The following is a 23,916-nucleotide window of genomic DNA, read 5'->3' as shown; positions in this document are numbered from 1 at the left end:
TGTTCAATAATATTAGGAACCAGTTATTTACTATAATTTCAGCTAGCCATGCTCTGTGTTAAGGAGGTTTCCTCTCATGTTCACAAGCAGCTGCTACAGCTCCATACGTCCCATCCTTATACAGCAGTGTCCAAAGTGCAGAGGGGGCTATAGCAAAAGCACTTTTAAGTTCTATTTAGAGAAGAATATTTTCCCCAGAAGTCTTCACAGTATCTTGTTGACTGAGCCACATACCATCTCCTAAACTAATAATTGGGGAAGATGGTTAACTAAACCAATGTTCCCAGCTTTTGAACATTGCTATGTGAACAAAATCAACGTTCTACAGGCAAGAGAAAATGGTCCTTGGTGAGCAAATCAACAGTGTCTGCATATTGATTAAAGTTAAAAAATGCTTCTATATTACAGGCCCTCTCAAAGTTTTAAATGTCCTAATGAGTACTTCGAATTTCCAGGAGAGGAATAATATAGTAGTTAGCATCTCCCAGACATATTTAACAATGGAACTATTTTTTGAGGGATCATCTATTAAGATCTCTTGGAAGTCTACTGGCCACAGCACACTTTCATAAATGCTGGTTTAGAAGTGTTTCTACTATAAAGTACCCTATCCTCTTCCTAAATAAATGCTTAAATGAAATGAGTTGTTGGGAGGAAAGCCAAAACGTTTTAAGTCACCTCTGCCTATGTTTCCAGGGATAATTTATTCCTCATAACTTTTTCTTCAATATATGAAAACAGCCTAAAGACAAAATACATTTAATAAACTAATCTTACATGGTGGAAGCCAGAAAAAAAGTATGTTCAGTTTGGGGACATAATGCAGAAACCATAAACTACTATCAAAAGGTATTCAAGTAAGTGGACTCGAAAAGCAGTAATAACTTCAGAGAACTCTTTGTCCCTTCCACTAACCTTGGCATAAAAGAGAGAAAAAATACATATTTAGAGTTTTCACCAATCCTACTGTGGGGTAATAACATATTAATATTCTGGCTTGATCTTGGCAAATGCATTAATGATAAACTTGCTGCAAAACAATTTTTCTTTCTTACAAATATGCTTCTAACATTAGACAATCTCAGTTCTCAGATTGGTTATATAAATCACGCCCTTTGTTTTTATTTCTCTTGTCCTTTTGCAAGACATTCTTTCCTCTCTGAAAATAGCCTTTCCAGTCCCTGTCTTACTTCAGCAGCCGCTTAGCGCCTCCCTGAACCATTTTGGACCAAGTTTCTCTCGTAGTCTCATCTGAAATCTCTTCTGATGCATTGAGCCTCCCAGAACTCCTGAGATTTTTCCATCTGCTTTCCATATGCTTTGCATATATCAGCACATGTCACATGACTTGTGGAATTCATCACAAACACCCACGTGCTCTATTCTACTGTAATTGTAACTTTTAAAAAGATCACCAATATAAAGAAAAATAAAAATGAAGACTGTTCCCTAGTCTTCCAGACTCTGTACCTCCCATCACCTAGAGAAATACACTGGCACAAAAGCACCATTGTGTAACTGCTCACCTTTTCCATACTGATAACAATAAACCCCTCGGTGTCCACACAAGTCTATGAAATGATTTCCATCTGAGAGATGATTGCAGAGATTGTGTGTCAAGGGAATAGATAAATGATACTCTGGAGACCAAACAAAGTAGCAGAGTGGGAGTTCCTGAGCTGTTAGTTGTTGTTGAAAAGACTTAGACATGAGTCATGTCTAAGCGTGCTTGAAAAATTATCCCTTAGTAGATATCCATTTAACCTGAATGCCATAACAAAGGCCTAGAAGGTGCCCTCAGCAACAGGTAACCTAGTATAGTAAAACATTTTTTACTTTCCTAGGCAGATATCAGAAATGTACAGTCACTGGCTTTGTGCCATAGTGGTAGTTTTAAACCTGATCCCCCTGGGTTTCAATTATGCCCAGTAATCACATGTTGCCTTAGGCTCTCAGTGTCACTGATTTTCAAACCAAAGAAAAAAAGCATTTTAGTAATTAATATTTTCTGGGAGAAATGTTCTCTCTTCAATTGGGTTGACAGGGTCAAATGGAAATTAGGAAAAGCCTTAGAGGTCTCCTAGGCACTAAATTTTTCCTTGCTAAATTTCTGACAACCCATAAAATTGGAATCATTGTCCTCTTGAAAGTGTCTGCTCTTACTTTCCCAGGGGAAGACAAAGAGGGCTATCTGATCGGTGCAGTGATCATTCGTCTATCAAAATCTCGTCCTTAAATCTTAGTCAATAAAAAACTTCAAAGTTAAGCTCCATTTAGATTCAGGAATATGGAAACATTATTTCTATGGAATCGGTATAATTCTTCCTGTATCATTATCAAAGGAAAAGAGTTGCACAGCTTTTCCAGTATTTGATACCTGACCCTAGGGCCTAGGGAAGTGGATATTTTAGCTATAAGAGCCTGCCAATAACGTGCTCCTCAAATACTAATACAATCATCATGTGCAGCTTTACTTTGCTGGAGTTATCTACTGAAAGAAGTTACACTCCTTGGAAACAAAACAATGTTACTGTGACTTAGAATTATTCCAGGTGGAGCCTTCCAACCATGGGTGAAATGCTTTTGATTTGGTAAACGCTGAAGCAAGTTGCCGGGCATCAGTGGGCTTCATGGGAAATATCTTGACCCTGTCAGTGGTTTGAACTGATTATGCTACTTCACATTATGCACATGGTTAGAAGACTGGAAGAGTTAAGGTTATAGCTGGAAGAGTTAAGATTATGGCTCACAGAACCAGTGGTGGTCTAGGGCTAGTTTGTAGTGGTTGAGAGTCCACTGTTAAATATTCAGGAATTTCATCAACTACGATTGGTAGCTTGCAATTTACTATGACAAATATTTACACCATGAAAATTGGCAGACACTACAAACTGGGGCTTTCTTTTCCTTCTGAGAGCCAATTTACCTGCTATACTACTGCATATAGGCTTAAGCAAACAGAATAGACCCTAGAATTGAGAAAATATTCTATCTTTCCTAAAAAGCAGAACTACAAATGAATCAGTAATTTGAAAAGAAATAAATCACGAAAATAAAGCCCTTCTGTTGCTAATTTACTATAAATCTTAATTCTAGAGAAACTCTTTCCAAGTTGTATAATTTCACATTCATACCAAATTACATGCCTCAAAGTACTCTGCCCTTTTCCTTGGCATTGGAGGCAGACTTTTGCCAACCCCAGGAATAGACTGTTGGATATCAAGAGTGTGGAAAGTTAAGGCAAAAAAACTATTATGGGTTACAGCAGGAAAGAAGAGGGATTATTTTTCAAATATTTAAACATAGGTCACAGTCTGCAGCAATGCTCACTAAAATGTTAATTCAATTCAACTTGACAAACATTTACAAACAATAAGTGTTGAATTGAATTGAAATGTTAACATTTATCCTCCTGTGATATTTCTCTGCAGAAATTAGAAAGTATTCTTAGACTGTAAACTAAATTCCACCCTGAGATGAATGTTAACTTTATAATAAATACAATCATAAAATATAACTAACCTTATTTCAAGCTTAGACAAAATAATGCAGAGATTCTACCCCCATTTAAATAGTGCAAGAAAATCCGCAAAAAGGGAACAGAGCTTCCTGGACTTCTAATTTAGTGAGCAGCTATAAATAATTTATGGTAGACCGTAGACCGTCTTGTTTTTTCACCACTGGGTTATCTCCCCACTTCTAATAGAAGCACTTTAACCCTATCTCTAACAAAGGTACCTTCATCTAGGCTCAGTACACATTCTATAAAAAGGAATTGACACACTCCCCAGTGCCAAGAGAGAGCAGGTGAATCATCATTACTACTGAGAGCATCACATTGCCCTAGAAACCATGACTGATTCAGAGATGGATATTTACCTCACTCTCAAATAAACTTTCCTCGGGATTGTTGAGAGAGGAGTACTTTATCCTTTTGATCTTAAACTTGAACCTGGAAGAATATAGATCTGACACTCTTTGCATCCATCTTCCTCCATAGGAATAAACCCAACTTGAAGGAAAGCAGAACTGCAAGATGCAGAGAGACTGAGGACTGTTGATATTGTTTAAGCACCTAGACCAAGCCTTCCGAAAGTCATCACTATACTAGTCTTAAAAGCCTTAAATTACCTTTGTTTATAATACCTTGAGTTAATGTTTCCACCGCTTACTACCAAGAATCCTCATATTCACAGGTTTTTCAAACTGCTTCATACCCATAATCACCAGAATTACTGACTTCTAAAAGTCTTCTGAAAATGCCAAAGCCATCTCTTTACCTGTCCTTATATCCAAGCCCTTTGCCATGTAACTTTGCAATTCTTCCTGCTAAAAGGCAGAGGGCACTTCCCACCTCCCACCTCCTCACATTGAGTTTAGCAATATGATTTTCTTTGACCAAAGGAGTACAATGCAATCAGCTACAGATGCAATACAATCAGGAGTTTAAAGTGGGCTTACATAATTGGTTTGCCTTCTTGGCCTTCTGTCATGGCCATCTCAAGAATATGTGCTGGCTAGTATGCTGATCAAGGAATATGAAAGACATGTGGGGAGTAGACTCAAACACCCCAGCCACTATGATATGATATAAAGTCATGCTAGCCAACATTTAGACCTCTAGGGGGAAAACAGTTGTTTTTTTTAACACATTCGGAGAGCTTGTTGCTCAGAATACCCATACCACTCCCAGTATAGAAAGAAGAAATTGCTATAAATCTCTAAGAAGGTCCTACATGATTTTCCAAGTGAACTGTTAACAGGGAGTAAAGGAAAGACTATCTAAACCAGAGTTCAAAGCCTGATGCCTATATACTGGCCAAGCAGTTAAGTAAATAATAACTAAAACTTAAATAGCATGTAGGACATCCCAGGCATTAATCTAAGTGTTCTACATGTATCAATTCCTTTAATCTTTATAGTAACTGTTTGAGATACGTGCTATTATCATTTTACTGGGACAAAACCAAGGTGCAGAGAGGCTAAGAAACTTGCCCCAGTCACATAGGATTTAGGTCTTGAATCCAGGTTGTCTGTACCTCTATGCTATTAGGCTAGATTAGTTGCTTGGGTTTTTTTTTGTTTTTTTTGTTTTTTTTTTTTTTTAACTGTAAGAAATGATTAGGGACTGTGTTTCTCCAGAGTCAGGCATCATCATGTTCAGCTAATTGTTACCATGTGAGACTGAGAGCATTCTAAGCTTTGAGAAAAGCAAATCCAGGTTTTTGAGAAATTTATTTTTTAAAAAAAGCACTTCAAATATTTAAATGTTTGAATGTTTAACACCATGAAAGTTAACCCTGAGCAGTATAAGCCCAACAAAACACATTTACAACTAAATTTGGCTATGGCTTGTCCACCACTGATCTAAGTTTAGCAGTTCAGTCCTATTCAAGTAGCAATATCTGGCACCTACATCTCGAGCTTTTCTAATGTTCTTGAAAGTGTGACAAGTTTTATTTCTAATGTTACTACAAGGCAAGTAAACATGGTACTTCCACACTGCCTTTCCCTTCAAGACTTAAGCTGCCACCACAACTCACAGATTATCTGCTTTTCAGGTCCTTAATGTCGCATCCAGACTTTTGCGTCACCTCACATCCAGAAACTTGGGCCTGTTGCTCCTTCCACCTGGGTCATTCTTCTCCCCTTCTGTTTTAGTCCGTTTTCATGCTGCTGATAAAGACATACCCGAGACTGGGAAGAAAAAGGTTTAATTGAACTTATAGTTCCACAGTTCCCTGAGGCTGGGGAGGCCTCAGAATCATGGTGGGAGGCAAAAGGCACTTCTTACATGGAAGTGGCAAGAGAAAAAGAAATGCAAAAGCAGAAACCCCTGATAAAACCATCAGAGCTTGTGAGACTTATGCACTACCATGACAGCAGTATGGGGGAAACTGCCCCCACGACTCAAATTATCTCCCACTGGGTCCCTCCCACAACACCTGGGAATTATGGGAGTAGAATTCAAAATGAGATTTGCGTGAGGACACAGAGTCAAACCATGTCATTCTGCCCCTGGCCCCTCCAAATCTCATGTGCTCACATTTCAAAACCAATCACAACCTCTCAACAGTCCCCCAGTCTTAACTCATTCCAGCATTAATCCAAAAGTCCACAGTCCAAAGTCTCATCTGAGACAAGGCAAGTCCCTTCTGCCTATGAACCTGTAAAGTCAAAAGCAAGCTAGTAACTTCCTAGATACAATGGGGATACAGGTATTGGGTAAATACAGCCATTCCAAATGGGAGAAATTGGTCAAAACAAAGGGGTTACAGGACTCATGCAAGTCTGAATTTCAGCAGGGCAGTCAAATTGTAAAGTTCCAAAATGATCTCCTTTGACTCCATGTCTCATATCTGGGTCACGCTGATGCAAGAGGTGGGTTCCCATAGCCTTTGGCAGTTCCACCCCTGTGGCTTTGCAGGGTATAGCCTCCATCGTGGCTGCTTTCACATGCTGGCGTTGAGTGTCTGCGGCTTTTCCGGGCACACGGTGTAAGCTGTCAGTGGATCTACCATTCTGGGGTCTGGAGGATGGTGGCCCTCTTCTCACAGCTCCACTAGGCAGTGCCCCAGTAGGGACTCTGTGTGGGGGCTCCGACCCCACATTTCCCTTCTGCACTGCCCTAGCAGAGGGTCTCCATGAGGGCCCCCTCCCCTGCAGCAAACTTTTGCCTGGGCATCCAGGCGTTTCCATACCTCTTCTGAAATCTAGGTGGAGGTTCCCAAACCTCAATTCTTGACTTGTGTGCCCACAGGCTCAACACCACGTGGAAGCTGCTAAGGTTTGGGGCTTGCACCCTCTGAAACCATGGGCTGAGCTGCACCTTGGCCCCCTTTTAGCAATGTCTGGAGCAGCTGGGATGCAGGGCACCAAGTCTGTAGGCTGCACACAGCTTGGGGACCCTGTGTGTCCTCAAGCCCACGAAACCATTTATTCCTCCTAGGCTTCTGGGTCTGATGGGAGGGGCTGCCATGAAGACCTATGACATGCCCTGGAGACATTTTCCTCATTGTTTTGAGGATTATCATTCAGCTCCTTTCTACTTATGCAAATTTCTGCAGCTAGCTTGGATTTCTCCTCAAAAAATGGGTTTTTCTTTTCTACTGTATCGTCAGGCTGAGAATTTTCCAAACTTTTATGCTGTTTCCCTTCTAAAATGGAATGCTTTTAATAGCACCCAAGTCACCTCTTGAATGACTTACAGTTCCATATGGCTGGGGAGGCCTCAATTCATGGCGGAAGCCAAAAGACACTTCTTGCATGGTGGCAGCAACAGAAAACGAGGAAGAATGCAAAAGTAGAAACCCCTGATAAAACCATCAGATGTTGTGAGACTTATTCACTATCACAGTGCAGTATGAGGAAAATAGCCCCCATAATTCAAATTATTTCCCACCAGGTCCCTCCCACAACACCTGGGAATTATAGGAATACAATTCAAGATGAGATTTGGGTGGGGACACAGAGCCAAACGGTATCACCTTCTCTTCATTAGATCTCAGTTGAAAGTTACTTCCTCCAAGGAGCCTCTGCCAGTGCTCCTCAAGAACACACTTAGAGAGCCCTCCTGATTGGTCTTGGAGACTCTATACCTGACCTTGCCGAAAAGGAGGGTCATTTGTGTATCTCAGTAGACTAGGATCTTGGAGGGAGGTGGCAGGACTGCTCTGTTCATAATTCCTAACACATAGTAGGTACTGAGAAAATGTGTATTGGATGAAATAAAGAATGCACAAATGAAAACATGTACTTGCAACACATTTCAAGTATTACTTAGGTCTTCTATTATAGACAGTCACAGATACATACACACACACAGAGAGAGAGAGAGAGAGAGAGAGAGGCTTAGTACCTAGATAAAGCAAGAGCACGATTAACTCTTTCTTCAAGGCCTAATGTACCCAGGGCCTTCCAGGTCATCCAGAACTTGAATGCATCTGGTCTTCTGCTACATTGGATAGACTTGTCTCCTGTGTCATAGCTCACATCATAGAATTTATCCTGCTGGAAGAGGTAAGATGCCTTGGCAGAGTAGCATTTTTTAAGAAGATCCTTTGTAAAAGAAAAAAAGATTACAAGACTGTTAAACTTTAAAATACAACTTGATTTTTGAAAGCAAACACACAAGTGCACACACAATGTGTATATTCTACTATCTGTGCCAAATGTACATCTCACTTTGACTGCCTTACATCAGATACAATCACTGTACATTGACTTTCAGATACACATTACCCACGGTGTTACCAAACAAAACCTCAGAGTTGACAATGCTAAAATCCATCTTCACAATTTTACTGAGTATTGAGAAGCTGAGAAGACCATGTCATTATCACTGTGACATCAAGGTGGGCCAGTTTTTCAGTGTGAATAAAACTGTAACTCAAAGCGCTCTCCATTAGCCAGAAAAAAAAAAACCCTAACATATTTACATATGTTATACAATTTCATAAGCCAAAAAACTAGGTTTTAAGATCTTCTCTTTCATATTTATTTGAAAAGGCTAGACCCGACATAACTTAGGGATAAAAATCCAGTGAAAGAGCTATGGAAGAGGTAAACAACAGCCAACAAGTTTTCACTACCACAAAACATCAGCTATAATCCCACAGGGCCTTTCGTGTTTGTCTCATGCTGGTTTTATTTGCAACCAAATTGCTTTTTCATTTACTGACTTGTTATCATTAAGAAGTGGGTGATAATTTACTATTCATCACGATTATAGGACCTTTGCCTCGACCTCAAATCATTAAAGTTGAAGCCATGCTGTCTTCAGTGTCATCTAGTGTCTACAAAAGCCAAGATTTCCTAATCGATCATTTACAGCGCTGACAACTCCCCCAAAATATTTTAGATCCTTATGCTCCTCAGTGGAGCCAATGTGCTCAATGTCCCCGAACCACTACATCATGTCTCATCTATGTCTTTTCTTATACCATTTGCTTGAATCTCACTCTCTATTTTGACACTTGACACTTTCAAAAGAATATATGCAGTCTATTTATAAGCTGTGAAGTTTACTGACACTAAGCATCGCCTGCCTTCTTTCCCAGGTCTGCCCTTCCATCAGGTCCCATCTCAACTTTTTCTTCCCCTTCAGCTTCATCTGCCCCATCTCATTGGGCTCAAAGGAATAACTGGTATTTGGCTGCATTTGTTGGCCTTGGTCCTGTGCTTTCCCCATGCAATGAGCAGTCACTACCTATATTCTCTCCTTGTGTGGTCAAGCGGTTCTTGGGAGCAGGAATCATTTCCTATCCATTGTTATATCCATGTAGCTTAACATTGCTGGGCACAGAGCACTCATTAAGCTATCAAGACAATGACTCCACTCCCAATGCCCTGACATGTGGTATGAATATTATAAACACAGTTAGATGAGCTTCTCATTTGGTGCATTTTCCAAACTTTAACAATGCAAAACTACTAGTGCTATAAAGGAAGCTACAAAAAAACCTTCTCAGTAGACATGGGGGTCCTAGAAAATGTTTCCTTCTGATCACAATGTATTAAATGTGCTTCATCTGACTAATCAACTTGTGCTAATTAGTTGAATGAAAAGGAAATCTCAAGGTATCTCATTTCAAATGAAAGCATAAGTTTGCTGACTTAAGCAACATTTTCTTGTATAGATACTAGTCTGGATCTAAACATACTCCATTACAAAAAAGTATGATTTTATACTGCAGAGAAATTATATACCAAATATAACCAAGAATTACAATATGCCCCTCACCCAGTATCCACGATAAACTGAGTATAAAACTGATGAGGCTGGGCACTGTGGCTTACACCTGTAATCCCAATGCTTTGGAGGGCTGAGGCAAGAGGATCACCTGAGGTGAGCAGTTTGATACAAGCCTGGGCAACATAGACCCCATCTCTACAAACATAAAAATTAGTTAGGCATGGTGGCATGTGTCTGTGGTTGTGGCGTATGACTGAAGTGGGAAGATCACTTGAGCCCATGAGGTTGAGGCTGCAGTGAGCTGTGAGCACACCACGGCTCACCAGCCTAAGCAACACAGCGGGACCCTGTCTCTAGAATAAGAATAAAAAATATTAGTATGCCTTCAGCCGGGTTCCAATGGGTATTCTTGAGAGATACAGGGAAACAGCAGATTGCTCTGACCTGAACACTAAAGTAGAAAAATCCCTTACTTTTAAGTCTTAGATTTTATCATCAATATCTCTCCTCTGATCATAGTTGCCACTGCTGCATCTCCCTGCCCTCAAAAGTCGGGAAATTTGGTTATTATTTCCATAGCAACTACACTCTGACCATATATTATAACACTAAAAGGCCACTGCATCTACTTTAAGGACAAATCATGCACACAGGTTCACAACACAGGCACACACACACTTGCATTATGATTATAAATTTACTGTCACCAACCATGAAAGATTAAAAATCCCCAAAGCAAACAAACTTTGGTCATTTCTTGAGCAAGTTTTAGGGGCCTATGGTAGTGATTGAAAGGGAGACGAGGCTCATCCATTATCAGAAGACAAATTGTATCATCATAAGCAAGTGGAGAACAAGAGAGCCAAGAAAGCAAATAGCAGAATAAACAATTTTAATTTTATGGCACTAAAAAATTCTGCCTTGGGAAGGTTTCCTAAAGAACAACTTGGAGGCTTGGGATTTACTTTATCAAAAATAAACTTTCCTCCCAAAGATTTCGCTTTGCATTTTAGTTTATGTCCTTGTATTAAAATGGATGAGATGTCCTTTAGTTTTAAGACACCAACTAAGAGAAGATGCTCAGATCTCCAGAGAAAACATTTTAGAATAAGTATAGTAAAGCTTAACACTGTTGAAAATAGTTATTATTGTGCTATCAAAGAGAAGCACCATATTTATCTTGCTCATATTCATACTCTTAATCCTAGCAAGACAATAAATATTAGTAATATGGCTTTCAGAGACAAGTATCCAATGAAAATACAAATTGCCTTATATTGTGATATTAATTCAAACTCCTCTCAGGGATTAGTAGACATTGTATTAGGACTTGTACAGTGGCAAGTGAAAGAGACTTAAGCAAAGGGGAGTACTTTTATAGGCTTGTATATTTAAAAATCTAGTCGTGTATAATCTTCAGGCACAGTTGAATCTGGTACTAAGTAACATCCATTATCAGGAATATGTCCTTTCATCTTGTTGTATTGTAGCCTGTATTGGCCTCACTCCCTACACGGAAAGTTGGTAGGAAGCCTGAAAACTGAAGCTTCCAAGTGGAATCTGTGAGCATGGAGAGCGGCTCTGTTTGGAGACAGGAAATAACGAAGAGAGAACTTCTCTGGTGATGCTACTAACAAAGATTCTCTTTCTGACTAACATTTAGTTACTTAGTCTGAGTCCTCTAGGTCTCCACCTTGACATTTATCTTTCTGTAAATGCATCACCCTATTGTGGCAAGAATCTTCCCAGTCAGTTTGGAAAGAATCTCCCACCCCAATATCTCCCTTTATCTGACCAAATTCTTCATCCTTCATACTTGTTATCTGACTAATCTAGCCTGCCTTCAGCAAGAATCTTGTTAGATGTCTAACCTGTATCCTTTTATTCCTAATGTTTTCTTAGTCATTTTCCACCCACTGACTTCCCAACCTGCCCCTTGGCTATGAATCCCTACTTGTCCATGCTGTATTCAGAAGTGAGTCCGGTTATACTGAGGTCTATCCCTCATTGCAGTAGTTCCTGAACAAAGTCTGTTTTTACTACTTTACTGTCTGGTTCTGGTTTTAACATTACCCATGTAGAGAGAGACTCTTGGCCTCCTAACCTCACTATCTTATATGAACCTTTTGTGTGACCAAACCTAGCAGGAAGCCAATTGGCAAAAGAGCCTGGAAAATATGGCTTTTAGGAGTCTGGCCCTTTTGCAGAGCAAAGCAGAGGAAAGTGTAAAGAATGGATTGGATTATACAGTAAAGAGAAGCACAGAATGACAATGACAAGCACAGAAACCACAACTTTTAATCTCCCTCTTTGCATTCACAACACCTAAACTAGCACATAATAATATTAATGACCAGAGCTAACATTTTATTGAGCTCTTACTATTTTCCAGACACTTCATATGTAATAACTCATTTAACTCTCACAACCAACAAGTGAGATAAATTCTATTTTTTGTCAACTCCTTTGTACATTTTGCAACACAGCAAGTTAATTACCTAAGTTCATGTAGCTACTAGGTGATAGGGCTAGGTTTCAAACCAAAACTGCCTAGATTCAGGGCCTGAACTCCAACCTATTATACTGTATTGCAGCGACAGTGGGCACTTAAATACGTGTGAAAGAGGGTACTCCATTTGGAGAGGTTGGTGAAAAGGAAAATGGCAGAAGAGAACACTGAGCTAGAGGTCAAAATAACTAAGATCCTGTTTCAAACTCTTATTTTTTCCTATAAATATGACCTCTGGTCTTACCACCAGTAATATCCTGTTTATAAAGCATTTTGAGATCTTTATGAATACTTGTGAATCTGGTAATATTATCCAAAATATTCACTCATTATGCAACCTACAGATTCATTCATTCACATATTCTCCTGGCCAAGCCATCTTTGATTTCCATAGGCCAGATCAGATTCTGCGGTCTCTTTTTGGTCAGTGATCCCATGGGTCTACTAAGTCAGGATTCTGTGCACCAGCAGTCACCAGCCTTTTTTTTGGCACCAGGGACCAGTGCTCATGGGAGACAGTTTTTCCACAGACGTGGGGTGGGGTATCGGAGAGATGGTTTCAGGAAGAAAGAGTTCTACCTCAAATCAGGCATTAGAGGCTCATAAAAGGATCACGTGACCTAGATCCCTCTTACGCACGGTTCACAATAGTTTGCACTCCTATAAGAATCTAATGCCAAGACTGATCTTATGGGAGGCGGAGCTCAGGTGGTAATGCTTGCTCACCTACCACTCACCTCCTGCTGTGTGGCCTGGTTCCTAACAGGCCATGAACCGGTACAGGTCTGTGGCCTGGGTGGGGGGATCCTTGCTGTCCACAACAAAAACCTTTGTATTTCCTCCTTGCAATCATGTTTTTCAGCTCATCAAAGAAAAGCCACCAAAAGCTCTTCCCATATGGCCCTTCCTATATTCTGTCCTATGTCACCATATTTACATGCAAAAAAAAGTCTAAATGACTTAGAAAATAGGAATATTAATCATCTTTTAGTAATTCATCTAAAAATTGAGGACCTATTATATAACAAGGACTATCATGCCAGGAGCCTGGGTATACAAGCCCATGAAGGTGCTAAGTATCTGGGTTAATATTTGTTGGCATAATGTGCAAAATCAAATTTAGGTTGCAAATAGAAGACTTGGCTGTAATCTAAAATATAAAAGCGAACTTTTAAAATGATTATGCCATCTGATATTGGCTTTCTTTATTGATCAAATATTTGGGTACCTTAACATAGGCTGAAAGCTGTGCTAAGCACTGGAGATGTAATGGTAAATAAGTCACCATCCTTAAGACATTTCAGATGGGAATAGGAGCAGAAAAAACAGGCCACTACTGTCCAGTGCTAGAATAGGAGAAATAACAAGGCACGACAGAGCACAAAGGAGGGTCATATTCACCACCTTAGAGGTGTGAGAGATGGCTTTTCACAGAAGAAGCTGAGAGCTGAAAAGTGAGGGACAGCTGGACAGATGAGAAAACAGAACTAATTGAGTACAACTGGAGCTAATTAAGGAGGTGGGCCATAGCTGGAGAGTTCAGGCTAAAAATCTAGAGTAGCCAAGTCACCAAGCATCTTAAATGCCACCATAAGAATGATTAGTGATGGAATCTTCCCAGGCTCCTACAGATATTACAACTTAAAACTTCATTACTAATCTGGCAGAATAAAGTGAGAATTAGCAGATGTGAATTCTGCTTTTGATTTAGTTACTTGGTGTCAGAGCTCAAAGCCTGTCACTTAACATCTTGGGCTTCATTTTTCTCATTGGCCTAATGAAAATGCTGTTACTTGTTCTACCCATCATACATAAGTATTATGAAAATATAAGGAACTAATGTTAACTGGGAATACTCTAGTCTTAAGCCAAAAATCTTACCCACCAGTCTTTCTCTTCTTGTACATTCCAGTATCCCCTAGCCGCCTCCCAGCTGTCACTGCCTGTTCTTCCTTTGGTTTACTTTATTTCCCCAGGCAAGCTACAGAACTGAACATCAGCTCTAGACTTCCCCACTGTTTATGAAATGAACATATTACAACCCTCACCCACCTTCCTTTTTAATGGAATGTATTTGCCAGTTATACAGTTATAGAAGTAGGCTGAGTTGACAGAACATATTACAACAAATCTTAATAGGAAGAGTTATCAATACTCTACATCCTTCAAATGGAGCAGATCCTGACTTGATTAAGCTCCCATACTTGATGTCCTTTGTAGATGCTGTGGGTCTTTACAAGTCTCAGTGTAGTTTAAATGGAACACTCTAAAGGCATCACATAAAATAAGAATGACCTAGGGCAGGGATGCTAGGTGGACTGAGAGCTAAGGAGCCATCAAATGGCCAGGTGTAACTTGAGTTTTCTCCAGTTTCCTTAAGCAAAGAGGGAAAAACGGTTAACTCCTGTGTAGTTGGTGTGGGGTGAAAGGAAGAGAGTAAGCAGAGGACAATAGCGGATGTGCGGCCGGGAGCAGTGGCTCATGCCTGTAATCCCAGCACTTTGGGAGGCTGAGTCAGGTAGATCACTTGAGGTCAGGAGTTCGAGAGCAGCCTGGCCAACATGGCGAAACCCCATCTCTACTAAAAATACAAAAATCAGTCAGGTATGGTGGCACATGACTGTAGTCCCAGCTACTCAGGAGGCTGAGGCAGGAGAATCGTTTGAACCCGGGAGGTGGAGACTGCAGTGAGCCGAGATTGTGCCACTGCACTCCAGCCTGGGCAACAGAGAGAGACCCCATCAGTGGGGAAAATAAAATTGTTTTTCCCAAAAGGAAGCAAATCAGACTGAACCATGTAAAAGGTCAGTGTATTAGGTTGGGCCATGAATAGTCCGAGAAGGAAGAAAAGAAAGGAGGAGGGAGGGAAAGAGTGAGGGAAGGGCAGGGCAGAAAGGTGGGAAAAGGAAGAGAGAAACAAAGGATGAACAGGCCAGGCCCAGTGGCCCATGCCTGTAATCCCAGCACTTTGGGAGGCCGAGGTGGGCAGATCACCTGAGGTCAGGAGTTGGAGACCAGCCTGACCAACATGGTGAAACCCCATCTCTACTAAAAATACAAAAATTAACTGGGCATGGTGGTTGCATGCCTGTAATCCTGGCTACTTGGGAGGCTGAGGCAGGAGAATCGCTTGAACCTGGGAGGCAGAGGTTGCAGTGAGCTGAGATAGCGTTACTGCACGCTGGCCTGGGCGACAGAGCAGGACTCTATCTCAAAAAACAAAACAAAACAAAGAAACGAACAATATGAGGATTATAATTCACATGTGAGATTTCAAGTGCTAAAGTACAGGTCAATACAAAGCATCTGTGTAAATGGGTGCATTTTGAGCTTGTGGAAACCAGCGGACTATTTGGATGTCATCTAACATACAGATTCTTACATTAGACCACCACTTTTATGAATCTTTTGCCTTTTTTGTCTAAAATGCTGATGTATGAAGTTAGAAAGTGGGGAAAATAACCCTCTCCATTTCTTTAAATGCAAGTCCACCCACTACTTTTATCTTTCTGGTTTTTTTTCCCTCAGTGTTATAAATGTTCCCTCTTTCTGGCTTTCAAATGTATACAACATGTTACAAGTCCTATGATAAGAATGAGAGCAAGTCATCAAAATCATTTGAAACCTCACAATCTTTGCACTTATGTTCACCTCACTCTCCTGTGTCTGTTCTTCTGTGTAAACTGTTTTCCCAGTCTCATGCACAGTGACTGAATGATGGTGGAGAGTGTGCTTCATATACTCTACTGTAAGAGCTATTCACTTATAATTGGGAATTTGCCTTCAACTTTAACCAGCCAGGACTCATTTCCTGAGTGTCTACTCACACTATTTCTGCATTTTGCTCTATTTATGTTCACCTATAATCCAAAGCATGTATTCTTTCATTTCTGACATCTTCAAATAAACATCTTGCATTTTTTCCTATGGCATGTCTTTAATTCATTTCTTTACTTGGATTTATTTAGTTCATTCTCTTTCTGCTGTAGCTTTTTCATTCTCTGTCAGAGTAGAAAATATTTAAAATCATCTGGTTTGCATACAGCTTGGAGAGAGAACTTATTTTTTATAAATGGTCACAATTATTTTTTGAATTTACCATGAAATCTGAATTCCTATTTGTCTTTTCATCTGCAATTTGAGAGGCTAATTTGAGAGGCAGACACACTGTGCTCCATTGGATGTTTCAATGTAGGAGGTTCAAATCATGATATAAAGGCTTGCTTCTATTACCAGTTCTGAATCACCTTTTGATATTGACTCAGCTATCTTTCCCATTCCAGTCAAGCATTTTCCAATCACTGGTATTGCCTATAGATCAATCTCCACTCAAATCCTTAATTAGTTCTCCAATTCTCACTTCCTTCCCATGATCTCTTGTACTTTCTGGAAGATGTTTTGTACAGAAGTTTGCTGATACTTTTTGTTTTAATAGTTTATTTTTAGAGGTGGGATTGTAGAGAACTTTCATTTAAGTTCATATTTTTATATTACTTGGATTTATTACGAGTATATATTAACAAAAAGTGAGATTTTTTAAACACACCTTTTCCTACAAAAAATCATTGCATAAAATTCATACTGCAGGAAGGGTCTCTATGCATATTCTGTGGGGATATAAACATATTTTTTGTCTTATTCCAATTTAAGGAGCATGAGGCTATAAGGAGACAACAACCTTGCTCTAGTATTTTCTCAAATATTCTGAAGTTTATAAGCTATGTAATGAAGTTTGCTGATACATAAGGTGCTTGTGATTGAATTCTGTTCTGGTGAACAGTCTGCCCTATTCTCTTCTGCCATATAGTGACATATTTGAGCTTGTTGTCTTGCCATTTTGACATCTCCTTTCCTCGAGTTTATTTTGATCTCCAGTTTCTCAAAACCTGTGCTATCAGCCCTTTCACCAACTGGCTCGATGGTCTGCCTGGTTCAAGCTGTTTCCAGAAAGTTTCTGGATGCTGCGTGCTAGGTTTCCAACAAAATGTGATTTCCTCTCTCGTTTCAGTTAATTGACATAATACTTTTAACTTCACAGCTATCTGTGAAAATGTGTTCTTTGAGAAAACATCAGCATTTCAATTCACGATACTATGAAAGAAAAGTTACATGATATATATAGAGAGATACATAGGTAGATATATATATATAGAGAGAGAGAGATCTGTGTGTCTTCCACCTTTGGCCCTTTGGTTGATATGCTCTTGAAAATTCTTAAGTTGCTTTACAAAGCTGAGGTCAGTTGCTTCTTTCCTTAACATATTTAACGTTTTTGTGGTTGTTCAAAATCCTCACTTTCCCACTGTGTATATTGCTTTACGTAATAAGTTATCAAAGAGATCCTACAGCCCTGTGTCCAGCTCAAGGCAGAAGGGCAGGAAAGGGCATGTTTATGCAGTGGGCAATTCTCCCCAGGTCCTTCCCATGAGCCCCCAGTCCTCTCTTGGCCACACCCTCCTCTGGCTCTCCTTTCTTCTCATTTGTCATCCTAGCTACTCTCTCTCCCAGTCACCCACAGTAGTCTCACAGCAAAATGAGCAAAGGAAATAGCAGCCTTCCACGCAAAATGAAAGTGGAGGTGGGGGGGAGGGGGAGGGAAGTCCCTCCCCCTCATGCTACAAGGGCGAGGCTGGAAACATACCAGCCTTCTTGATAGTGGTTTACACATTACCAGCTATGAACTGCTAAGAGCTCACAGGCACTGGATCAGTTTGACATCTGTAAAAACCACTGACTTCTGGAATATTCTGAACACTTAGTGTTGAGATCAAGACTCCCCTTCCCCTTCCAGAAAGCCTCTTGGAAGATTCCAGAAAGCTTTAAGTTTCAGGGCTGCAGACCTGTTAGGGATTTTCAGAGAACTGCTAGCGTACTTTAGTACAAGATCTGAGATATTTTCTCCCAAAGTGTAAATCTTCCTTAAATACCCCTAACTAAGGGTTAGAATGAGCTGCTTAGAAAATGAGGAGACTGAACTAAAAGATATTTTTAGAAATGCAACTTAATAATTTTAAACCATAATGCTGCCTACAAGAGGAAAGTTGGACTCAGTTTCTTAGAGAATGTGTAAGTGCCTCTATAAATAGTTAAGAAACATTTGATAGTGCAGAGATCACTTGGCAACACCTCTGCATGCCCGACAAGCATTTAAAAATAGTACAATCGGGCTTCTCTCTTAGGACAGATGGAGATTTTTCGATTTTCCTTAGGCAACAATCCACACAACTTCTCTATTAAAGATAATCTAAAACAGTGTTTTTCAAACTCTGACTACAATTCACAGTAAGAAATTATTTTTAAATAGTGACACAGTATCCACCCTACTACACATGAAACTGAAAGAAAAATTTCATGGAATAGTACACATTATTACCACATGGAGTGCATACTAATTTTTTTGATTTCAGTCTATTCTGTTCTGTTAATTTAAAGGAAAAAATAAAAAGCTGGCATGACTTACAATTGACTGTGTAACTCAAGAACAATTAGTACAGTGATTGTTAACCCTGGATAACATTAGAATCATATGTTTTGTTGTCCCCCCAAAATAACATTGCAGGGTTCCTACTCGAGGCCAAAGAACCAGAATTTTCAGTGTGAAGTAAGGGCAATGTTATTGTTTAAAACGTTTCCCAGGTGATGCTAAGGTGCAGCCAGGATTGGAAACCACTGCTCTGATGGGTCTTGATCTCACATTGAAAAATCCTGATCTAGAAGTTTCAGTCAACATTACATTCATGTTGGGACTAGAGAAGTCTGAAGTGTTGAATTTTTCTGATAACATATAAACCAGGGTGATTATCTGACTTATTTTTTGCTACTAGTGCCCATTATAAGAGTTTTATTTGTGTGAATACAAGTGAAGAAAGCCTTTATTCCATGTAACCCAAAGAGAATGTGGGTTACATGTGGTCCATGCTGAAGTCTTAATCAGTGGGAGAAAAAAAAGAAGCTCCAAACTATAAAACCTAAGTCCATGGGTTATGGCATGGATGAAGTGTACAAACAAAACCAAGAACCCTAACCTATTCAACCTTTTGCTTTGCTATGTATATTACTCTGTTTTCATGCTGCTGATAGATACACCAGAGACTGGGCAATTTGCAAAAGAAGTTTAATGGACTCACAGTTCCACGTGGCTGGGAAGGCCTCACAATCATGGTGGAAGGTGAAAGGCATATCGCACATGGCAAGAGACAAGAGAACTTGTGCAGGGAAACGCCCCTTTCTAAAACCATCAGATCTTGTAAGACTTACTCACTATTATAAGAATAGCATGGGAAAGACCTTGCCCCCATGATTCAACTACTTCCCACTGGGTCCTCCCACAACACAAAGGAATTGTGGGAGCTACAATTTAAAATGAGACTTGGGTGGGGACACAGGCAAACCATATCACTGTTATCGTGATATGGAAGAAAAACAATTTGTGTTCAGAAGCTAGTATCAACAGATAGGGGAACTTTGCTCACTCGGCTCTGATAGGAAGAACTGTGATCCTTCCTCTTCTCATATTATTGCTAACTCTGAGTTTCTGGCATCCATTTGAGAACCTACTTTGTTGTGAAAGGGATTTAAGGTAGCCTACAATATGGTAGGATTGGGAGAGGACAGGAGGAAGGAGAGAAAAGAGGAGAAATGAGGGAGGTGGGGTAGACGGGAGAAGAAGAGAAGGAAGGGGAAATAAAAGGGGGAGAATGTGGAACAGAAGAAATGAGATTCAAAGCCAAGAGAAAATACAATGAGGAAGACTGGAGTGTCTGCACACACAAGGCACATGAGAAGGGAGACAAAAGAGAAGAGGGTACAGAATTTGACAAATTTTTGGCATACCTAGTAACTGATGCATAGTATAGCAAAGGCATTCAGTAGTCATTTGCTGCTTCTGAACTTTGGGTATTTGCTGTGTAACTGTCAACTACATCACCTTGCTTCATCATATAACATTTTCATTCATCTGCAAATTGAGGATAATAATATTGCACTGCAGCCCACCTCCTGGAGATATTTGGATTATTTGTGGCATGATGTTTAAGTAAATGCCTGGAAAAAATATATTTATTAACACAGGGCATATTTCTTCAGTCTAGATGGATTAATTGCATCTCTCCAAAATAGGCAGACAGATACATAGAAATGTTCTTTCAAACTGGACAAAACAGACACAGAGTGTTCTGCTTTGGACTGAGGCTGGAAGAGCAATTCTTCACCAAGGGCACAATACTTAACAAAATCAATCTATGTCCCCAGCTTTTTGTGATGCTGTCAACAAAGGCATGGTTCCTTCTCAAATGGAATTTTACATTTGAATTTTACGTTTAGCAATAAGGCCTGTGGCCTACATTTCTTGGAGTTTGAGCATTCTTGAGAGGTCTGGCCTCTGAGGCCTGGAGTATAGGTAGGAGATTGATTTCACAGACAGGAACATGCTATGCAGGAAGGCAAGTTCTGAAACACAAGTTCCCTGGTCGTCTTTGCATAAATCCCATTGAAGATTTGTGGGACATTACTGACATTACCATCACCATGAGCAGTCCTAGTTAAAACTATCCTTAAATAGCAGTTAAACATTTAGGAAGTCCTTGGCAGAATCTTTGGATAGAACAAAAGATGTAGTGGACAATAGCATTTTTTCAAGGACTTATGATAAAATACAGAAATATGCTGAAATGACAAAAAAAGTTTCCACTATACTAATGGATATTTGTTCAGGCAGAAAGAGCCTGTGCATTAGCATGTGGGTTACTCCTCAACATAGACATAACAAGGAAAAAGGAAATTACATTTATCGTGTGCTTACTACCTGATTAACAATGCACTGCACGCGTTTGAACATTATCTCATTTAACGTTATATTAGTTTTTCAAAACAGAAGGTGTCTTCATTATACAGATAAAAGCATCAAGGTTCAGAAAGGTTAAATGACTTCTCAAAGTCACACAAGGCAGTCTCAAGCAGAGGAATAATTTGAATACAAATCTTGCTGGGTTTCAAGGTCCATAGGTTAATTTACCCACTGAGAAATCATATTTAATCCGAGAATTTCCCAGTTCAAACTATAGCCTTAAAGACTGGGTAAAGCAAACCCACATCTCTGGATGTTCTAAAACAAGGATGAGCAAGTGAGTCCACCTTATATATCCTATATAGGATAGATAGAATCTTATCTGTATAGGGCCAGGTAGTAAATACTTTCAGGTTTGCAAGCCATATGATCTCTATCACAACCACCAAACTCTATGGTTGTAGCATGAAAGCTGCCATAGAGAATATTTAAATGAGCATGCCTGTGTTCTAATAAAACTTTATAAGAACAGGTGACAGGCCAGGTTTAACCTAAGGGCCATAATTTTTAGACCCCATGCTTTAAGACATTCCAGTGAAGAGACATTCCATAAGATAGTCATTTCCAAATCTGTAGAGGCAGAAAAAGTTAAACATTTACATGAAGGCTGCAAAACCAGAGACATTACTCTTGATTAACAAAAAATAATAATAAGAGTTTGAGACCAGCCTGGCCAACATAGTGAGATCCTGTCTCTACTAAAAATATAAAAATTAGCTGGGCATGGTGGCGGGCACCTGTAATCCCAGCTACTTGGAATGCTGAGGCAGGAGAATCTCTTGAACCTGGGAGGCGGAGGTTGCAATGAGCCGAGATTGTGCCACTGAACTCCAGCCTGGGTGACAGAGCCAGACTCTGTCTCAAAAAAAAAAAAAAAGAATTGTCTTTCATTTTCATTAAGGCAAATTTTTAATCCCTTTTACACAGTAAATATTTAGCCACTAAAAGAGCTACTTAAACTGGGAAATAAAATGGCCATGGTTTATTTTCCTTTCTGGATTTAAGAAACATTTTACACAATGCCCATAGAGAATGGCATTTGAAAATCAAGACCCATACTGGCTTATAATTTCTAATTTTCATTGTTCCCCCGATACCCCAAGAAGAAAAAAAATTACTCTGTGATAGAACTGGTTAAATTTGGGTTCATTTTCTGTTTTACTGCAAACATCAAGTAGAAGCTACTGGTAAAGGAACAAAAAGGAAGGCAGGGAGGGAAAGTAGACAGTTCTCTCTGGTCGGTTAGAAGGAGGGCTATGTGATGACATTTACGATTCTCTGGCGCAATCCTAGGTCTCCAGGTATGAAAATTATAGTTTCCAAACCAAACAAGAAACCGTTGCCTGACAGATTGCAAGTGTCCCAAAGGGAACAAGAGAACCAGATGTATTTAGAACAACCATGACTGCAAATCTTGGGGGAGAGTGACTATATCTACAGAATTTCTGTACAACCTTGGCTGAATGAGGGAAAGTGTAATGAGAAAAACCTACAGGCAAGAGTCTGGGGACCGAATTGAGTTAGGTGGAGATTTGTAGGTCAGTTTAACCAGACTGGCTGTGGAAATGAGTTAGAATTAGCAAAATCATCAGCATTACTACTTCATTTTGTATAGGTTCCAAAGGGGATTAAACAATCAGGTTTTATCTTTCTAAATCAACGTTTTCTATTTCTGTACATTGTTACGACTTTAAAATTCAGTTTTAGGCAGGAAACGGGGTGGATCCATTACCTGCCATCTTGTTTTAGGCACACATAAGCTGTGTGGTTAAAAGCATGGATTGTGGACTGAGCATGACTGACTGAATCCCAGTTCCATCCTTTATGAACTTCATGGCTGTGAGCATGTTATTTATGCTTTCTGTATTCAGGTTCCTCATCTGTACAGTGGGAAGGGGAATAGTCCCTACCTCATGGGATTGATATGTGGATTTAATGGGTTACTATATTTATCCATTTGTTTTATCTGTTTATTGAATTTGCCAGGCCTGCACTGGACATGAGAACAGGTAGGGAGCCTATATTTCAGTATAGATGAGAGGCTAATGGCTCCACCGTTAGAGGAATTTGCGATATGTACTGAACAAATGCTTGGCTAGAGAGGAGGCCCCTAATGCATCCTGGAAAAGCAGAAAGGCCCCCTGGAAGAGTTGAGGCTTCAGCTGTGTTTCATGAGAGAAACAGGAGGACTCAAGTAGGCAAAGAAGAGAGAGTATCTGGTTTTCCACACAGAGGGAACAACTTGCCTGTAGGAAAATGAATGCATTCTTAACCTGATGTTTAAATCCCTCCATATGTGATCTGAAATTGCTTCCAAGCCTCATCTCCCAGCACATCGTTCCCCAGTCCCAGATACCTGGCACTTGTCATTGTCCAGATCTGACTTTGCTCTCCCCAAGACCATATATTCTTAATTTCTGTTGTGTTTTTCTTTTTGAGACAGAGTCTTACTCTGTCACCCAGGCTGGAGTGCAGTGGTGCTATCTTGGCTCACTGCAACCTCCACCTCCCAGGTTCAAGCAATTCTCCTGCCTCAGCCTCCCAAGTAGCTGGGACTACAGGCGCATGCCACCATCCCTGGCTACTTTTTGTATTTTTGGTAGAGACAGGATTTCACCATGTTGGCCAGACTGGTCTTGAACTCCTGACCTCAGATAATCCACCTGCCTCAGCCTCCCAAGGTGCTGGGATTATAGGCATGAGCTACTACACCTGGCCCACATATTCTTAATTTCTGACAGTTCAGTGCTTGTCAGAAATCAGGGGATAACTGTATTTTACAGCATCTTAGGGTGAAGAGTACCACACCCTATTCCTGTCCCATATCCAATCACTTATATAGTCCCCGAGCCTATCACTGCTCAGCAT

At 40.0% G+C, this 23,916-nt stretch overlaps 1 protein-coding gene across 1 annotated transcript in view; it reads right to left on the bottom strand.

The window, feature by feature from the left end:
• GADL1 (glutamate decarboxylase like 1) overlaps window positions 1–23,916 on the bottom strand; it is a 169,762-nt gene that overhangs the window by 68,233 nt on the left and 77,613 nt on the right. Inside the window, exon 12 of the mRNA XM_003256803.2 lies at window positions 7,859–8,058. Coding sequence (XP_003256851.1) covers window positions 7,859–8,058 — 200 coding nt within the window. The remainder of the gene's footprint in view (window positions 1–7,858; window positions 8,059–23,916) is intronic.

Source organism: Nomascus leucogenys, chromosome 4 (assembly GCF_006542625.1).
Source record: "Nomascus leucogenys isolate Asia chromosome 4, Asia_NLE_v1, whole genome shotgun sequence".
Classification (NCBI taxonomy): domain Eukaryota; kingdom Metazoa; phylum Chordata; class Mammalia; order Primates; family Hylobatidae; genus Nomascus; species Nomascus leucogenys.
Note: the sequence above shows the minus strand (reverse complement) of the source record. Positions and strands in the feature narration are given on the sequence as shown.